The sequence below is a fragment of the Ursus arctos genome, unplaced genomic scaffold (genome assembly GCF_023065955.2).
Source record: "Ursus arctos isolate Adak ecotype North America unplaced genomic scaffold, UrsArc2.0 scaffold_26, whole genome shotgun sequence".
Taxonomy (NCBI): Eukaryota; Metazoa; Chordata; class Mammalia; order Carnivora; family Ursidae; genus Ursus; species Ursus arctos.
The window spans coordinates 6,707,310-6,725,459 of record NW_026622941.1 but is presented as its reverse complement, the minus strand read 5'-3'; the positions used below and the strand labels follow the sequence as shown (position 1 = coordinate 6,725,459).

The 18,150-nt window shown below is 45.9% G+C and overlaps 1 protein-coding gene across 2 annotated transcripts in view; it reads left to right on the top strand.

The window, feature by feature from the left end:
* Positions 1-18,150, top strand: part of ANO2 (anoctamin 2) — a 340,386-nt gene that overhangs the window by 169,189 nt on the left and 153,047 nt on the right. For both annotated transcript variants that reach the window (XM_044385290.3, XM_057319039.1), the window contains 3 exons: positions 5,007-5,167; positions 9,953-10,035; positions 16,300-16,410. In XM_044385290.3, coding sequence (XP_044241225.3) covers positions 5,007-5,167; positions 9,953-10,035; positions 16,300-16,410 — 355 coding nt within the window. The remainder of the gene's footprint in view (positions 1-5,006; positions 5,168-9,952; positions 10,036-16,299; positions 16,411-18,150) is intronic.

Below are 18,150 nucleotides of genomic sequence, written 5' to 3'. Positions count from 1 at the left end.
TATTGGATGTAAACATTCCTACTAATAGCTCATGGTGTTGTATCTTAGAGCTTTCTCTTTGATTGGTTCCAAATGAAAAAAGCCTACTGGCTCATTTTGGATTAGGGTGGAGGCCTTGGGCCCACAGTCGTGGCTTTGGGGCAGGATCACCCTGTACCAACAGGATGTTCCCTCAGTAACCAGGTCGATGAGGACACTGGGCAGACTGTCGGTGTCCACTGTAGTTACATGGAGGAAGTAATGACCATCCTGAAGAAAGGACCAAGAGGGGGGCTCCTTTGAGGAAAGGGCTTCACCAATGGCAGGAACCAGGTAGCTCTTCTTGTGGCCATGTTAATCTACAGAAATGGTCTCGTAAATTAGAAACTGGGGTTGGTGTTACCAGGAGTTAGAATAAAGCTAAATAACTTGGTATAAGAACCAAGGGTTTGGATATTTTTGTGTGCAAAACTCCAGTACCAACTGCCCAGTGTTTTGACTGGGCATTCTGGGACCATCACACAACATATGTGCTGGAGGTCCTGCCTTCCTCAGGCCATCTAGCATGAGGGAAAAACTAATACTTACCAAGTGCCTCCCTTGTGCCAGGCGTGGTGCTGGGTGTTTCTCGTGTACTAGTTTCTTTGATCCTGTAGAGATCGTGGTTGTAAACTGTTAGATTGGTATTATTTTCACTAACAGAGGTGGGGAAATTGATGCCAAGGGCAGTCATATAACTTGTCCAACTTTAGCAACTAGTAGTTGTCGGGGCTGCGACTTGATCTCAATTGCCTCCTGCTCCACAGTCTTTGCTTTTTCCCGTAAGATGTGAAGTCTCCCAGAAGGCTGCTGTCCTCCTTGGCAGCCAAGTAGTTTCAACTGACCTTGCCTGGTACTTTCTCAGAGAACATGGCTCCCATGTTTCTCTTGCCCAGTTTGATCCCTAGAGAGCTGGGCCTCAGGTTGATCCAAACTGGAAAACTCCACACTGTGCGTTAGAGAGCTAGTGGCAGGGTAGAGGGTGGCCATGAGTGTGCTCATTTACCCTGGGATTTAGAGCTTGTGCCTTGGTTCCCCATATGGGAATACATGCGACAGGGACCATGTAGCTGGAAATGACCATGGTCTACACATACTGAAAAATATATATCTATACACATGCACTCGTGTATATGCAGGTATATATGGATGTGAAATGTGATCATTATCACTGCACATGTCTCTTTTTACCTGTCAGAGTGTGTAATGTTTTACAAACTATGTATAGCAACCCGTTATTGGTTACAGAATCAGTTGAATGGTTATCTTTTAAATGAGCTAGAATAAGATAGGATAGAGTAGAATAAAATACAATGTTAGCATTCATCACAAGAAGGAAGTATAGGTATTGTTTCATGATGTTTTATTTAGCTATATAAGTGTGTTTATGGGAGAGGGAGAGAGTATGTATGTATGTATTGGCATATTGAAATCTGATGGAAAAGATTGTTTTTAAACTGTAGGTCACAGTCAAAAAAGTTTGAAATTGACTGTTTTAAAGCTGAAATTTTGGCTTTTCAGAGTCAGGGTGGGGTGTGATAATTTTTTTCCTATTATTTACATCTTCCTTGTTCAAGTGTATTATGAAAAATTTTTAAAAGAACTGCTCTTTTTTTTTATATTTAATCTAGTTTATTTGGGTATCTAGCAAACATTCAGTTTACGCTTCATACAAAGAACTGCTCTTTAATCATAATTACATAGCCATAAAAAATCCAAGCTCGATGGGGTTGATGAAAACTCATAAAATACCACTCCCTATCAACAAAAGAATAGTCTTTAAATCCCAATACTGAATCTAAACAAATTCATACTCTTCCGGGATCTGTGTCTGTCAGCCACTCCTAAGCATGATTAAAAACTTGTACCATTCCTGGGATTACTTTAGAGGTTTCTAATTTTGACATTAAGCCTGGAATTTATTATCTATGTATCATTTTAAAAAATATTATATTTTGAAAACATTATAGATTAATAGGAAGATAGTACAAAGGGGCCCACTGTACCCTTCATCCAATTTCCCCTATGATTCTTTTTTTTCTTATAATAATATTTTTTATTATAATATGTTAGTCACCATACAGTACATCCCTGGTTTTTGATGTAAAGTTCAATGATTCATAAGTTCCTCTAGTGGTTCTGTCTCATATAACTTTGGGACAATATCGAAAGCAGAAAATTTACATTATGTGGAACTTTAAATGGTACCTTTTATTACTAGCAACCTTGATATATAAACACAAATATCACTTATGAATAATAATTCCATAAGTGCGTGATACATCTATAGAACTTTTTCTCTACTTACCAAAGGATTGGTTCCATTTATTAGACATTGGCTTACATGGGTAGGAAAGACTGGAGCATTAAAAAAAAAAAAAAAAAGCTAAAAAAGAAAAAAAAAGCTGATTGATCTAAACATCATGAAAAAAGTGGTTACCTTGGTCTGAGACCAGAATAGCAGATGCTGTGTCTGAATTTCTGGAATAATTCCCATGTTGCACCTTCTCCCTTCGTGCAAGCACAGCCCTGTATCACCTAACTTATGAGCAATGAGTTACTGTTTAAGAACACCACTCACTTTGGGGTCCTGGTTCAGCTGACTGCCAGGCCATTTATCAACCTTCTTGGGCTTTCTAGAGAAAATGATAGACTGAAGAAAGATAGCATTCGATTGATAGCCTCAGTTGCTTCTAACTAGAAATCCGTGGATTATGCAGCTAGTGAATAACCCAGATGTGACTTCAGTTCTAGCTGAGCTTCCCTCACCTTTCCGCTTCCTTTTCAGCCTCGTCTAGAGAGGCAGCCTCTCTCAGAGAGCACAGAGTCATGTTAATGTCCTGAGGCAGAATTTCTCCAGAACTCTGTTCAAATTGCTTGCATCAAAGAGACAAACAAAAGACCCAATACGTATAAAGCATTCTGACTTCAAGTTGAAATGATTTGGGGAGTAGCCATGCGACAGTGGCTGCCGTATTGTACAAATGATTGATAGTTGACTGTCCTCCCATGGTAAAGCCAATAATTGACGCCCCACTTATGTTTCAAAGTGCTTTGCACTTTGTTAGCTGGTTGCTAATGCTTTTTTTCATTCCTGACCTTTTAGCTTTGACTAGTTTTGATTCGGATTAGGTTGGTTAGGGATTATCCCTCCCCCAAGTCTATGTGTGAAAAAGAAAAAAAAAAAAAAAGCCCCAAACAACAAAATGACAATCCCTGACACACATATTTGAGGCAGCACCGAGGAACTTATATGTTCTGAGACATGGCTTAAAAGCACAGCTCCTTACTATAATTTATACAGACCAACAGTTTTCTGTGTGAATTTGTTTTCTAAGAGGGGACTCTCCTCTCTGAAAGGAGTGACTCCTTCTCAACGATACAGCAGACACTTGTCTGACCCAAAAGACTTAGAATAAACCTTTTTCTCCGGTTACGCATAAGAACGTGCCCAAGTGAAGCCAGCATGGCTGAACTTACTATTAAGATGTTACTATTTAATATTGCTGTTGTGAATGAGTCACCGCTATTGACACTTGCCAATGGAGAGCTTAGCAGCAAGTCAGTGGAGGAATGAGGATTTACTCTCAGAGACCTTGAGTTTCCATTCTCTCACAGAGAAGGCCTTTCCTTGCTGGGCTTAATAGCTCATTAAAAACAATCCCGAAAGCCTGGACTTGATAGTGACAGCCCTCAGGAAAACGCTTCATCTTCATGAAGGGGAGCTGTACCCAGGCATCCCTTGACTTCTGGGTTTCATCAAATCACTTGCGATAGCACATAGGATACCAGCTGGCTGACCCTGGCAGTGGCCTCCCACTCATCAGCCATGCTCCGTAGTGTCCTCTGCTGCCTCTTTCCAGAGGAAACACAGTGACGGTTTTCAGCATAGGACCCCCTGCTTCCCCGTGACTGTGTCTCCAGATGCTCTGTGAGAACAGCCAATGCTTCATTTTTGTGAAATTTTGAGTTCTCCACCCTGTTCCCCAAAACAATGAACTTAACCATCTACCCATTCCCCCAGGGAAATATTACACACCAGAGTGATGAGTTCATTCATTTTCCTACCAGTATGTAGAGTGGAGGGACGTTAAGGGAGCCAATTAGGGCTGATGGTTCATTGGTTCTTATTTGCAAGCACTCGTATGAGCCTGAATTTATTGGATCTAGCTAATCATCTAAAGAGTGAATGGCATTTCAACTATATTCATTAGTTCACTAAATAGAAATATACTGAGAATAGGTTAGAATATAGCTAATGGTTATTTGACTCATGCTTCTCTCAATAAGTGTCATAGAACCTAGACTTTGGAAGAATTTACCTTATTCTTCCATTCCCCCTAATCCCATTTCATGGTTTAGATCATTCTTAGGCTGAGGTTATAATCCCCATTCTATTAATGGTCGTGCAGCTGATGCGCTTAGAAAGGGGCTTCTAACCCAGCTCTGACTCCATTCTACTTCACATGGCTTCTCCTTGAGAAGTAAGAGCTTGTGTTGACCCAATTACACTCTTGTATTTGCTTCTCTTTGTGACCAGTTCTCACACATTTGTGGGGCAGCCAGTAGGCTTTTCAAAGACAGCCTGTGCTTGCATGATGATGGGGAAATCTAACTTGAGGCAGGTGATGGATTCGTACTTGTTGGTGCTCCCCACCATCCTCTTAGATGCAGCACATTTTGAAGGAACTTTATAAAGCATCAAGCAGCATACAACATCTCTGACCTATGCTCCCTGATTTTCTGTTAAGACAGTCCTAGTGACAGGGGATCTGTACCTCAGAAGTGGCCTACCCACCTCATTGACAAAAATGCAGGAATAATGCTCTCATGGTAAAGAATCCAATTCCAATGTCTTTAACACACCTCGCTTTGGGAGTTGATCAGCTCAGCGATGGATTTGGAAGTGGGAGATGTTTTTAGGGTGATTTGCTTGGGGTAGGTCCCGCTTGATCTCCACTTGACCCAGCAGCCTCTCTCTACTGCAGCAAAGAGATGTGTGACCAGCAGAATGCCTTCACCATGTGTCCCCTGTGTGACAAGTCCTGTGATTACTGGAACCTCAGCTCAGCCTGTGGTACGGCAAAGGCGAGCCACCTGTTTGACAACCCTGCCACCGTGTTCTTCTCCATCTTCATGGCTCTGTGGGGTAAGTGGTTATCATGAACCTTGCTTATTTTGGTGATACCTTTAAATGGATACAGTGACCATGCTCTAAAACCCATATCCTTTGATTTATGTCCTTTAGTATTTAGTCCTTATACCTCAGGAAGTATTTTAGGAACAATAGCTTTCTCTCTTTTACTTCTATGTGTGAATAGAACTAGGAATATCCTCCTTGGCTTTATATATATATATATTTAAAAGCACAGAGAATGTTAATCTTGTATTAATCTCATGTATGCTTTATTCAAAATTTGAACCAATGCATGTTTGAAAATCCCTAGCGCACCCATAAGGCACTCCAGGTGTATCTACTAAGATATGTAAAGTCATAGATAGTCACTATAAGACTCAGAGTGGTGGAGTGACTGCCATGGCCATAGAGTTCGCTGGTAGTAAAAGTGAACCCAAACCTGATCTCTGACTCCAGGTTCTGGGCAATTTCCAGGATGCCATGAGTACAGACGGTGGAGATTTTACTTAATGCCAGAGTGGTGTTTTCAGTATTTCCACCAAAGGGATTTGTGAAGGAAAGAACAGATAGTTCCTTCATTTTCCTTCTCCTCCCTTTACCCCCAGAGTATTAGGGTAATAAACTTTCTCTGGGCCATAGCCATCTGACCATAAACACACACACACACACACACACACACACACACTTCTATTCACAAACTGGAATGGAATAACCTGGAACAATAACCCCTGTGGTAACTGGTCATTTCCAAGAAGACACACCCACGTGTATCATACAAGGAACAAAGTCAACATAGCCACCTGACTTTCACTTTTTACTCATCATTGAATCTACAGGCCCTTAGTTTCCCCATTGGATCACAGAACGGCAGGGCCATGATCCCACTGTAGAGGGTGCTTGATTATCATTGACTCCATGGGGCCTGGAGGTCATGCCAGGGTGGGACCATGAGTCACACATTCCTGAAAGTGTGAAGAGGGGGGAGGGCGAGGGAGAGGTCTGTTCTCTGTAGTGCTGGGAGTACTAATACGAGCTTTCTCTGTTCCCTGTAGGGACCTCTCCTTGGGTGGAGATAGAACCAGACTGGAAAGATTGCCATATTACTAGGCCACCAAGGAACATTTCCAGGAGACACTCTATTCTCTGTTCTCCGGTGGAATAGCCACTGCCCACAGACACATGGGCAGTAGTCAAGCCCACAGAAGTAGGGGCAGGGAGTAGGAGGAGGCGGCAGTTGTCACCATGGGGCCCAGGAATTGTTCACAGGAGGGGTCAGTAGGACCAGCTGAAGCTGAAGCTTGTTGCCTAGGGAGTCTTAGGCAGCAGCTCTGTGTCTCCTTGTCAAGCAGGACATCTCGTAATTACCCCCAAATCCACCGGAACTGATTTGGAACCTGGAATACACATTCAGTTTTTGATGTACTGCAATCCTAATTCCTATTCATTTGTCTTAAGAGAGTCCCATGACTGAGTAGCTAAAGCTTAATGACGCTGGGTCCATGATCCCTTATGGACTTTCCTGGGATGTGTCATTCCTTGTTGTAGAGAAACTCGGTTTTCAGTGGTACTTGGCCGCTCTCAAGCCCCAACAACTACCTCTTCTCTTTCCTCAATAGCTGTAATTAACAGATGCTTCCCGCCCCCCTGGGATCTGCGATAATTTACTGCTCCCACCCCTGCCCCTCTCGCTCCCCCTCACGTGGCAGCACAGGAAAAGCATGAAGGGTGGGATGCGTCAGAGCTTCCTGGCATAGCGTGGGGTTCAGTTGTGTTTTTTTAACAGCCTTGCTGTGTTTTATGTGATTGTGTATTTGGTTGCAGCAGCCAAGAGCCGCTGGGCACGAGTGCCTGCAAATTACAATTAAAAATAATAGTACTGCCTCTCATTACCACGATTATTATGATCAGTGCTGGGTGGGCCTGGGCTGGGGCCCAAGCTGCCAGGAGGAAGGCTGGGGAGAAGTGGTTCTCCGCAGAGAGACTGTCAGTGGAGCAAGAGTGGGGGTACACGGAGAGTTGCTAGTCAGCAGAGCCTGGGTCTGTGGAGTCTTCAGGCCTCGCTCGTAGCTCCTCTGTGGTTCGGCTTCAGATTTAGGAAACTTTGGAAGCGAGCGAAGCCTTATTGAAAAGGGAAGTAAAGGGCCAGGGTTTCTGAACTCTGTTCTGAGTAGAAGTTAAGGGCGTTGAGTTAAGGGCCAGGCAGTCTCAGATGCATGTCTTGGTCCCGCTCCTTGCCAGCTGGGGTCTCTGGCAAGACACTGTGGATCTAGCTCTGTGTCAACGAAAGTCACCACTCTTTAACAAGGTGCCAGGTGCCTGGGGCAAGGTTCTTAGCCTTTGGGCATCATTGTGCTCATCTGTGAGATGGGCGAAGGAATACCCACCCCACAGTGTTCTTGGCACAAGAGAATGAGATATGCGTGCAGAGCACTTAGCATAGTGCCTGGCAGAGTGTACACACCAGGAGCCGTGGGCTGTTCTTCCTCATTATGACGGGCCTCCCTTGTCCTCATGACTCCTCTGCAGTGACTTCTTTGCCCCTCTTATCTGTTCCCATGGTTTGACTTCTCTTCTCCATAGAGACAGAAGTCAGGAAGCACTGCGGAGCCTGCTGTATGTGGAGCCCTCAGGCACTGAGAAGAGCGTAGGAAAAGGAGGGACGCCCTCCTCCCCACCTTGTTCCAAGAGCATCCCCAGGCCCGTGCCCGTGTTGGGAGGTCAGGATGCACTTACGTGAAAAAGCATCAGATCCAACGGAGAAACCCTACGAATCTGTGTACTGTAACGTAGTGCCAAGTAAAACGAATAGAGCTTTTAGCCGCTGCGCACTCAGCCAGTCTGTAGGTGTTTGTTCTGCTTAGTTCTGTGCTGCGCTCGAGGCAAACAGGCAGCTAAGAGCTGAGGGCGTTTACGGCCCTGTTACTACACGGCAGACCCGAGTCACAGCCAACAGTGTAGCATGACACGTGGCAAAGGGTGTCCAGGCTTTTCCCGTGGGCTGTGTCGAGGTGCGGGGGTGGCTTCAGGGAGTGTCACTTCCCTTCCTTTCCAGGGCACCAGACCCTAAGGACAGTAGGAGCGTGGAGGAGACAGTGCCCCCAGCTGAGTGGGTCAGGAAAGGAGGAGGGTAGCCAGTGGAGGGCAGCATAGGGGAGCGGGATAGTTTGTAAGAGTCAGGGATGAGGAGGGCAACGAGGAGGTGACCTTAGCAGCAATGCAGGTGTGAGGTTGTGTGTTGACAGACCGAAGGAACGGATTTAGATAGATGGGTCCAGCCACATATGCAAGGTCCCCCCCATCCAGAGAGAAGAACTTAGACAATAAGGAGCCATTGAAAGTCTAGATGGGGGAGTGTTGGCTTCCTCCCTCTCTCTGCCCCTTCTTCACTGCCCAAATGCCATTGTTCTTCAAGACTCAGCTTGGATGACTTCTCTGGCAGCCTGCACTCCCTCTGCTGCCTGCCCACAGCTCTTTACTGTGCCATTCTTAAGGCCCTGATCTCTTCATGCCTTGTATTGTAGCTATTTACAGTCTCTCCCCTTAGACTGTCAACAGTTTGAGAGCAAAACCCACATTAGATTCACCTAATCTACCTCATGATGTCTGGAACAGTGTTTTGTGTGTTACAGATACCTTAGGCCCAGTTCCTTTTGCAGGATTGGACATTTATTCCAGCTTGCTCAAAGAACGAGAGATGTGTTGTAGAAAGCCAGGATTAAGCTCCTGGATGCAGATAAGGAAAGGAAGCCAGGCCTCCAGGGAAATCCTGGCCCTTTCTCCTTTTAGGTGCATGGTTCATCCCAGTTCTGCTTCTCTTTGTGTCTCTTAGTTCCAGTTTTCAAAAGAGAGGATCTCTGTGGTCCATCAGCAGGCTTTGGATGAGGTGCCCAGTCCTGGTGTAACAAGCCTCGGCTGTGGAGTGGAGGGTGTTGGTTCTCCCCGGAGCATGTTGCGCTGGCCCCTCGAGGGGCTGCTGGTGAAGCAGGCAGACTGACCGGCATGTGGGCCTAGGAGGCAATCAGCAGCCACTTGCTAGTCAAACGGAGGCCTGAGAGAATGTCTGTTAGGGGAGAGTTCTCCGTCAGCCACAGGCAGGAGGGCTTGGAAGGCTGAGACAGTGGCGTCAGGTGGAACCATGAGGAGACTCTAACATAACCTCAGGACAGGATAGTTGGGCCCCAGAGAAGGGAAGTGGTGCTAGAGACAGAAAGAAAAATGGGAGAAGATGAGTGAGAGCTCTGAGGAAGGTACAGGAAGAAAGAATGTATGTGTAGGGACATGAGCTTTGTCAAAAAAGACTACAGACCCTTCCATTCATGTTTTCTTTTCTTTTTTTTTTAAGATTTTATTTATTTATTTGACAGAGATAGAGACAGCCAGCGAGAGAGGGAACACAAGCAGGGGGAGTGGGAGAGGGAGAAGCAGGCTCATAGCGGAGGAGCCTGACGTGGGGATCGATCCCAGAACGCCGGGATCACGCCCTGAGCCGAAGGCAGACGCTTAACCGCTGTGCCACCCAGGTGCCCCCCATTCGTGTTTTCTTCATCCTTCCATCCTTCCTTCATTTCTTGAGATCACTGTTTGTCCTCTTCTCATAACCTAGAAGTGGGGAGAGGTGCACACATGTGTGTGTGCTGGTGTGTCTCCCTTTACGTATATCTATTGGGCTCTCAAGGACATGGAATAGTTTGAGCAGTTCCAGCTAGAAGTACGAAATTTGAAATCACCACCTCCACTGGTGAACCCAATGGGTATTCAAAATGCACTCTTTAATAGAATTTTTTCTTTCTTTTTAAGCTACCATGTTTCTCGAAAACTGGAAGAGATTACAGATGCGGCTGGGCTACTTCTGGGACCTGACTGGTATAGAAGAGGAAGAAGTGAGTTCCCTTGCATACTTCTCTGGGTCCTTGCTTGGTTCCACCTTGCAGATAGATCTTCTTGAGTGAGAGGATCACTGACATTTGCTGTCACATCAGCCAGTCACTGGCTCCATGGTCTTACTCATGTTGACATGCACTGAGGTCAAGAGTTCAAATCCCCACTCTTTTGAGCTGTAAGACATTGGACCTAATGGGTAGTCTGACGTTGTAGGCACCCTCTCTGGAAAAAGAGATGGCACAAAGGAAAAGCCTTTGTGCTACCTTTTAGATTCAACTTAACATTCTTCTACCTCCCATTTCATGGGTGCTCATGTGCATGAAGCCAGAGAGTAAGAATCGCTCTCATGTAACCCAGAGCATGCATCTGTCAGAATGCCTCTGTAAGCCTACTGAGGGTCAAGGGAGAGGTGTGAATGCCAGATGCTGATTGCCTTTGATGCTTATGGAAGAAGAAAGAACCACTGAACTATTACAGTGTAAGCCCGTACAGCATGGGTGAAACTAGAGGATGAGCTAAGGGCAAAGGGTAGGTTCTTCTAGAAGGTTCTTCTCTAGTTTTATGGATAGATGATGTTTAATGGTTGACAACAAATCAGCTTCCCTCTGGGCTCTTATGAGAACTAGGGCCCCAGCCCTGATGTTGGCGAGCTGGCAATGAGTAGAGTGTGCATGGTGGCTCCCAGTTCTTATCTAATCCCACATGCTACCACTGACTGAACAGTAGATGAGAATATTGGACAGGGGCTCCTGATATTGTGGACATTGTTGATGAGGTACTGGGGACAGTGTCTAGAAAGACCAGGAGGCGCTTGCATTTGCCTGAGTACCCACTTGCAAAGGCTGGCCACAAGCATTATGGTGGCTACACGGAAAGCATGCCTTTTCTGTGTTCTCCCACAGTAACTGATGTGCCTCGCTTTAGGCTTGGGATTGCTGACTTTGTGGCCCTGATGTTTTATGACCAAACAAGGAAATCCCCAATTTAGTCTTGTTCTCAAGCCTGCGTGGCTTCACATGTCTGTCACATGATGTCATTTCTTCTCCCTGATGCTCTAATTGAGCAGGTGGGCATTCCATCCCCATGCTTTGAGTGCATGTGCTAACTGTGTTCCAGTCCTGTAATTAAACATATGCCTGGTGACCCACGGTATCATGGGTTCCGTGGCAGATCAGAGAACATCCACGTGGATTCTACCTTCAGGGAGGAGAGAAATTAGGAAGACAAGCATCAGAGAATAATGAAGGCCAATTGCATTTCTTGGGAATTAATAGCCAAATGAGTGCTTCCAGTGGAAAGAGCTGTAGAAGTGGGACTGTGGGGGGTGATCTTGTTGGGACATCCTTGTCCTATGGGTTCCATTTGCTTCAGCAGAGAGAGAGAGAGACAAGGGAGTGGTGGCCACATGTGGGGAAGTGGGCGCTCTCACTCTCCTAATGCAGGGCTTAGTGTGTCTCCCAAGAAGAGAAGAAGACACATCTTGACATCAGTGCCTGCATGGGGCCAGACACAAGCTGAGTGTGTCTGCTAAGGAGAGCTGAGGAAGCCAGCAAGTCTCTGCTAGGAAGGAGGTGTAAACACACACACCCAAGCCATCAGTTATGACTCGATGCCCTCAAGAATCTCAGTCACAGGCCCCTGGCCGGGGTGGCAGGATAATCCATTTTGTTTCTGGAACCAGGTTTCCTGTTTTCTGATTAACCCAGAGATCAGGGGTAAGTAATGGATGGTACATGATTTCAGGAGCTCGTGTGCAGGCTGGAAGTGCGCTGGCCAAGACTGGTTTACCTGTGGCACAAGGAGATGTTCCTCGTGGGCTCTGGTCAGTCCTGATGGGTGATGTTACTGCAAGGTGGCTTGCTTCTACAGCATGGTTGGTGTGCCCTGCACGTGCAAGCCCAGGGCCAGGCATGGTTGAGATGAAGGGAGGACAGCCTTGTGTTTTCCTTTAATGTATTTATATTTCAGACTAGGTTATCAAACACACTTTAAATTCAGTTCAATCTGAACATATGCATTAGGCACCTACTATGGACCAGGTTTTAGTATGGAGTGTGAAATTGTGTCAGGCAGTCTCTGAACATCTCCAAAGGATTACATTCAGCTAGAGTGCTTTCTGGTCTCTAAATATTTAGAATACGATGGCGCGTATGTGAGAGAAATTTCTTCTAGCTAATGTAGCCAGAAGAAGAAGAAATGCATTTTTTTAAAGATTTTATTTATTTATTTGACAGAGATAGAGACAGTCAGTGACAGAGGGAACACAAGCAGGGGGAGTGGGAGAGGAAGAAGCAGGCTTCCAGTGGAGGAGCCTGATGCGGGCCTCGATCCCAGAACGCTGGGATCACGCCCTGAGCTGAAGGCAGACGCTTAACGACTGAGCCACCCAGGCGCCCCGAAATGCATTTTTTTAAATCAGAGTTTCGAAGACTGGTCCCATGTCACTGGGTAGCAAAGAGATGAAGTGTACGCACAGAAGGAAACAGCAAGCAGAAGTCTTGATCTGGGGAAGTTGGGGAGTATATCAGAAAAGTGAGATGTCTGGTAAGGGTAGTTGGCTGCAGGAACGGGTTTGGGGATGCAGTGGTGGACAAAGCAGGAAATACAGGCATGCAGCTAGGACAGGGGGCTTCCTGATGGCTGGTCTGTCTCCTGTAGGTCATGGGAAGGCATGGAGGGCAGGATAGGAAGGTATTTATGACTTTACAAGAGTCCTAAGACTTCTCTGAAGTTTGTGGGCAGGTTTAACCTGCATTCAGGTGAGGAGCAGGAGGTATGACTGGGCACTGGGGAGAGGGAGGCAGGGGCCCTTGGAGGTTATGATTAGAAGTTTTTTCTGCTGTAACCAGATACTGTCTCCAGGTATCAGGACTCTTCCTGGGGCCAGCTGTCTGTAGCCCCAAGACATCGTGTTCCTCTGTGGCCTTCACCAGGAAGCACCTCCTCAGCGGGGAGGAGAGTGGTAACTCACACAGACCAAAACTCATTTGTCCTCTGTCTTCCCCACCCAGGGTGCTTCCACCATGTGGGCCATGCCAGGAAGGGTTGAACGAGTGGAGTGCCTCAAGTCCAGGTTGTAAATCAAGGAGAAGTGGAAGGAGCCTGGAGATAGTTTTGTTTCAGGGCAGGGAAGGACATGAACAACCAAATCCAAGCTCACCTTCCTGGTTCAGTGTGGACCCTGTCTAAGGGGGCCTTCATGTGGAACCGGGAGGGCTACCTCGAGGGATTTGGTAAAGGACCCTTTGGATTCTGTTCTTGCTGAAGGGAAGCCTGCCAGACCTCAAGAGTCTTTCGCTCTGAAGAGGGATAATCTTCAGCTCAGTGGGCCTCACTTGCCTGATTAGCTTCTGTCAGTCAGGCCCCAGGTGTTCCTCCTAGAGTGTGGCCTTGTCTGAACACAGATGTCCTCCCCTCCATCTTTCTCCCACCCCTTGTCATGATATCAAGCTTTAGGTGTCCTACATGGCGTCTTATCACATAGGAAGCAAGATCCTCTACCTCCCTTTCTGACCTCAGTACGTATCATTCTCCTCCTTGCTCAGAACTTCCAGCCACATAGACCTTCATTCTCTCCCCCAGCTCATTCTAGTCTTTGCACTGGCTGTTCCCTCTGCCTAGAATGTTCCAGTCTCCATGGGGCCTATCCTTTCTTGGCTTTTCCATCCCAGCCAAACATTACGTTCCTCAGACTGGCCTTCCCTGAATCCCCATTCTGAAGCAGCCATCCTGTTTTACTTCTTCTATTGTCCTTATCCTTAGCTGCTGGTTTCTGGTTTGTGAGTTTGCTTATTGTCACCTTCTTCTGCTTGAAGATAAGCTCAGGCTCCACTGTGGCCTCAGAGCCTGGAAAAGAGTGCACAGCACAGTAGGAGTTTAAAAACTCTTTGATGAAGACATTTGTTGAATGTCTCTCTGGATTTACCTCTTCAGATCAGAGAAGGCTGGTCCTGAGTTGGCCTGGGGCCTTCCTTCAGCCAGCTCCTGAGGACACCAACCAGGTAGAAGTAGCTTTGGGAAATATTTCCCAGAGTCGTGGTGGGAGGGGTTATTATGTATTTGTGACGATTTTGCATCAGACCCTCAATGCAGAGAGGCTGTGTAGGAGAAACAGCCGGGATAAGGAGGACTGGCCCGTGGCTGGGTGCCCTGGAGCAGCCCACACAGGGGCTGGATTCTGCTCAGGCCAGGAGCTCAGTTTTCCAGCTCCCTGCCTTTGAGGAATTCTGTAACCCCACCCGACCTTCTTGGCCACAAACAGAGAGATCCTTGTCTGACCTGCTTCAGCTGGACTCTGCTTCGAGAGTCTTGGACTGCTGTGTATGTGCCGAGAACGCTCAGCTTGTTCTAAACAGATGAGGGGTTCTGAGTGGGGGCCCCGCGTGGGGCGGGGTGGGCCAGCCACATCTAGAGGGATGCGTGGACACATCTAGATGTCATGGCATTTCTTCGAAAAGTCAGAGGCAGGTCAAGAGCAGCCTCCTGGTCAGTCAGGGAATGTTCCTCAGCCCCTTTGCAGGGTATGAAAGGTAGAAACAACTCTAGATTGAGGGGATTTAGAATCCACAGTATGGTACTCACCAAAAAGATACTGCTATAGTTTTTAAATGAAAATCTTGCATGGAAATAATATAAATGAAAATTGACCAGATTTCGGGGGCCATGGAGGACAACTTCAAACCAAATTTCTCAAAGTATTCCTGTAGGATTATCATTGTTGGAGGCAAAAGGATTTTTGCAAGAAGTGGTGGGTTTAAAAACATTAAGCAAGTGTCTTCACAGTAGAATTTTTCAGAGCATCTAATATGCTCAGGTGATACGTTGTGTGGGCTTTTCCAATCTCTTAACCCCTGGAATCCCTTTTTGGCTACAACTCTTGTAGTACACAAATTGGGAAATGATGTGTTGGAGAACGGATGAAGGTGAGAGACAAAATCAGTGAGTTTCACAAGCATGTCGAGGTTTCTGGGTGCTCCACATGGTGCTGATTACTGTGAGAAATACAAAATAAGATTAGTATAAAAAACATAAAAAGACTCACATGCAAAACAGCTAGGAAATAATAAAAGAAAAATACATAATTGAGAACTGCGGGTGGTATTAGCTATAAAATTCTAGGCTATTCGAGAGGGAGGAGACTCTACCAGGTATGCCACAGCAGAGAAGACGTGGAAGCAATGAGGCTGATGCAGCTTTGGAGATCGGTAGTGACGGGATGTCTCAAAACCCTTGGATAGCATCACCTCCTGTTGTATTGGTGATGTTTATAAGCCACGGGCATGGTTTCTCCTCTCCAATGTCATGGCATGTCCTGGGAAAGCCAAAGACTGTTCAGGAGCCTGGCTTGTTGGCTTTTGGAATCTCTGCTGTGTGAGCAGCGGTAAAGAAACGTGTGTCCTCTGAGTCAACTGTGAGCCAGTGCCTGAATCCTTGCCTAGGAGGTATCGATAAATGATGCGGGAACATGAAGTCCTCACACCTGTAGATATTCATCCTTAGACGCTGCAGGGGAGACCTGCCAACGAGGCCAGGTGTTCACTGTTAAATTCTCTTTGAAGTAAGTCATGCATCTTCCTGCTTCAGCATCTGCATTGATTTGACCGTAGTCCTCTTGATTAGTTAGGTGCTCTTTCCCATGCCTGGTGACTCACTATTCAGGTTTGTATTGCTGAATGGCTCAGCGATATCTCTTGAGCATTGGTGTACTTGCCAATGAGTTACTCACCTAGGCTGTACAGGAAACAGGTTTAGGCAAGTGAGTTTTAAGATTCCCTGTGGCCATCTTTAACTTTGATGTTTATTGGTCGCCATTTTAGCTTGCAGAATAATGGAGCAGGAAGAAGTTTTGTCGTTGCCCCAATTCCCAGCTGTGGGGCACATCTGTTTCTCTAGCTGGGATTTGGCTCATTGAAACTTAAAGTTTGAGGTATGAGAATAGTTAGTAGGATGACCAGATGCTTCTGTTTGTGTCAGTTGCCCTGTTAACGTTTCCTCTCTCCTTTCTCAACACCGGCGCCATCCCCAGGAACGTGCCCAGGTTTGGTTTTCAGTGTGTTAACAACTGTTATGTGTCCCCTCTCTCTCCCCCACATTGTGTTCCTGGTCTAGACTCCTTGTGACCATGTGTGGCGTGACAGTTCATGTCTAATAGCATTTGATCCTAAGTCCTGACTTTATTGTACTTATGGTGTCTGGTTATAACCCACAGGCCAGGGTCCCTCTTCTGCCTTTTTACTAACTACGCATTGACTCTTGGGTTTTAGGAACACTCCCGGCCTGAGTATGAAACCAAAGTTCGAGAGAAAATGTTGAAGGCGAGTGGCAAGTCGGTTGTCCAGAAATTGGGTACTGATATGACTGAGAATGAAGATGAGGTAAGATGCTGGCCCTTGCTGCCCGCTGTCTTCTTTATTTCTTAAGATCCTGTTGTCATTTCATTTGGAGCGCCTTCACGGACAGAGACTGGGCAGGAAGAAGGGGTTGACGGGAATGCGACAGGAAGGAGTGATTCACGACACTTCTCGTTGACCTGCACCCAGAGCTCATGGGGAGCAGGGTTTTGCCATGACTTGATTTATCTCTCTTTCTTGGGTGGCAGTGTCTGGGCAAAATGGGAGAGTAGGTTGGAGAAGAAAGAAATAGTTTCTGGCCCGATTCTTCCAGATTCCATCACCTGACTATCTAATAATGATAACTACCACCATACCAACTCACACAATGGCAGCTAACCCTCGTCAGCTTGCTCCAGGCTAGGTGCCATTCTCAGTGCATTATGTTATTTTATTCTCACAATAAATTTAGGAGGCTGGCACTCTTGTTAGGTAAATGAAAACTAATGAAAAGAGTTACGTTCGTAGCTTAAGTCAGTTGCCAGAGGTCACCCAGCCCGTAAATGGTGTGTGGATCTGGGATTCCAGCCCCGGTCCATCTCTGGCAATCGGTGTCTCTAACCACTACATGATACTGCCCTTCCAGTGCAGTGAAGAAGTCCAAGCAGGAAATGGCTCTTCGGGTTGACAGAGGCAAATTTGTGCCTGTGCTCACTGGAGCTACTCATAGAGTGTTCCTTAGATTTCATTTTGTCTGGGTGGGCCTTCACAAGTAGGAATGTGATGGTGAACGTGTCTTCTGAGTCCTATTTCTGAGTTTTAGGGTGGCATTCAGACATTAAAACAGCTTCAGAATCTGTGCTGTGATCTGTAAATACTCATAGTGTGTGTGAGCCAGGGGTACGGGGTGGGGGCTCCTCTTTGGCACCGCCTGTCTCCTCTGAGCGCCACCCTGCTTTGAAACCGTGTGTGTGTGTGTGTGTGTGTGTGTGTGTGTGTGTGTGTGTGTTTATGTCTTTCCTAATCTGGCTCCTGAAAAAAATCAACAAGATTGGAAATCTGTTGTTTTTGCATGTGTCTTTTCTCCATCTTGGATTTGAATTCAAATTTCATTTAATTTTACATTCTTAAAGTTGGAACCATTCATGTTAACATGCAAATTTATTCAAGCACCAAAACAGAAGAATGTGGTGTTTTTGAGCCCAGAACACTGGGTTTTTTTCTTCTTTCTCTCTCTCTCTCTCTCTCTCTCTCTCTTTTTTTTTAAAGGCAACAGGACTTAAACAGAAGAGAAAGAGGGTGGCCCTCTGAGTTATTCTTTTTCCTAGACGAAAAGTAAGTCCAAGACCACCAATTATTTGGGGAAATAATGAATTCATTCTTAGCGAAGTCTAATCATCACCACCACCCTCATCAGAAAGCAAGCATTCTGTGTTCTGTCAGCTTCGGCAACTCCAGGCAACCTTCTTTCTCCACCCCAGAGCGATATACAATGGATAATTTTATGGAAATCACATGTAACTTTTATTGACCACTGACTCATTTATTTTAATTCCATAGACGGGAATGCCAAGGAGCTGGAATTGCGTACATTGAGGCTGTGGTTCTAATATAAACTTTGCTTGGATGTATATGCATGATAGGTCACATAACTTTCAGGAACCATGAATAATTGAAAAACATCTGAATGCATTATGAATGATACATATGTTTATGTTTTAACATTCAACATCTATTTCCATTACACTGTCGAGAATGCAAAGCTCAAAGCCTCTAATGTCTTAT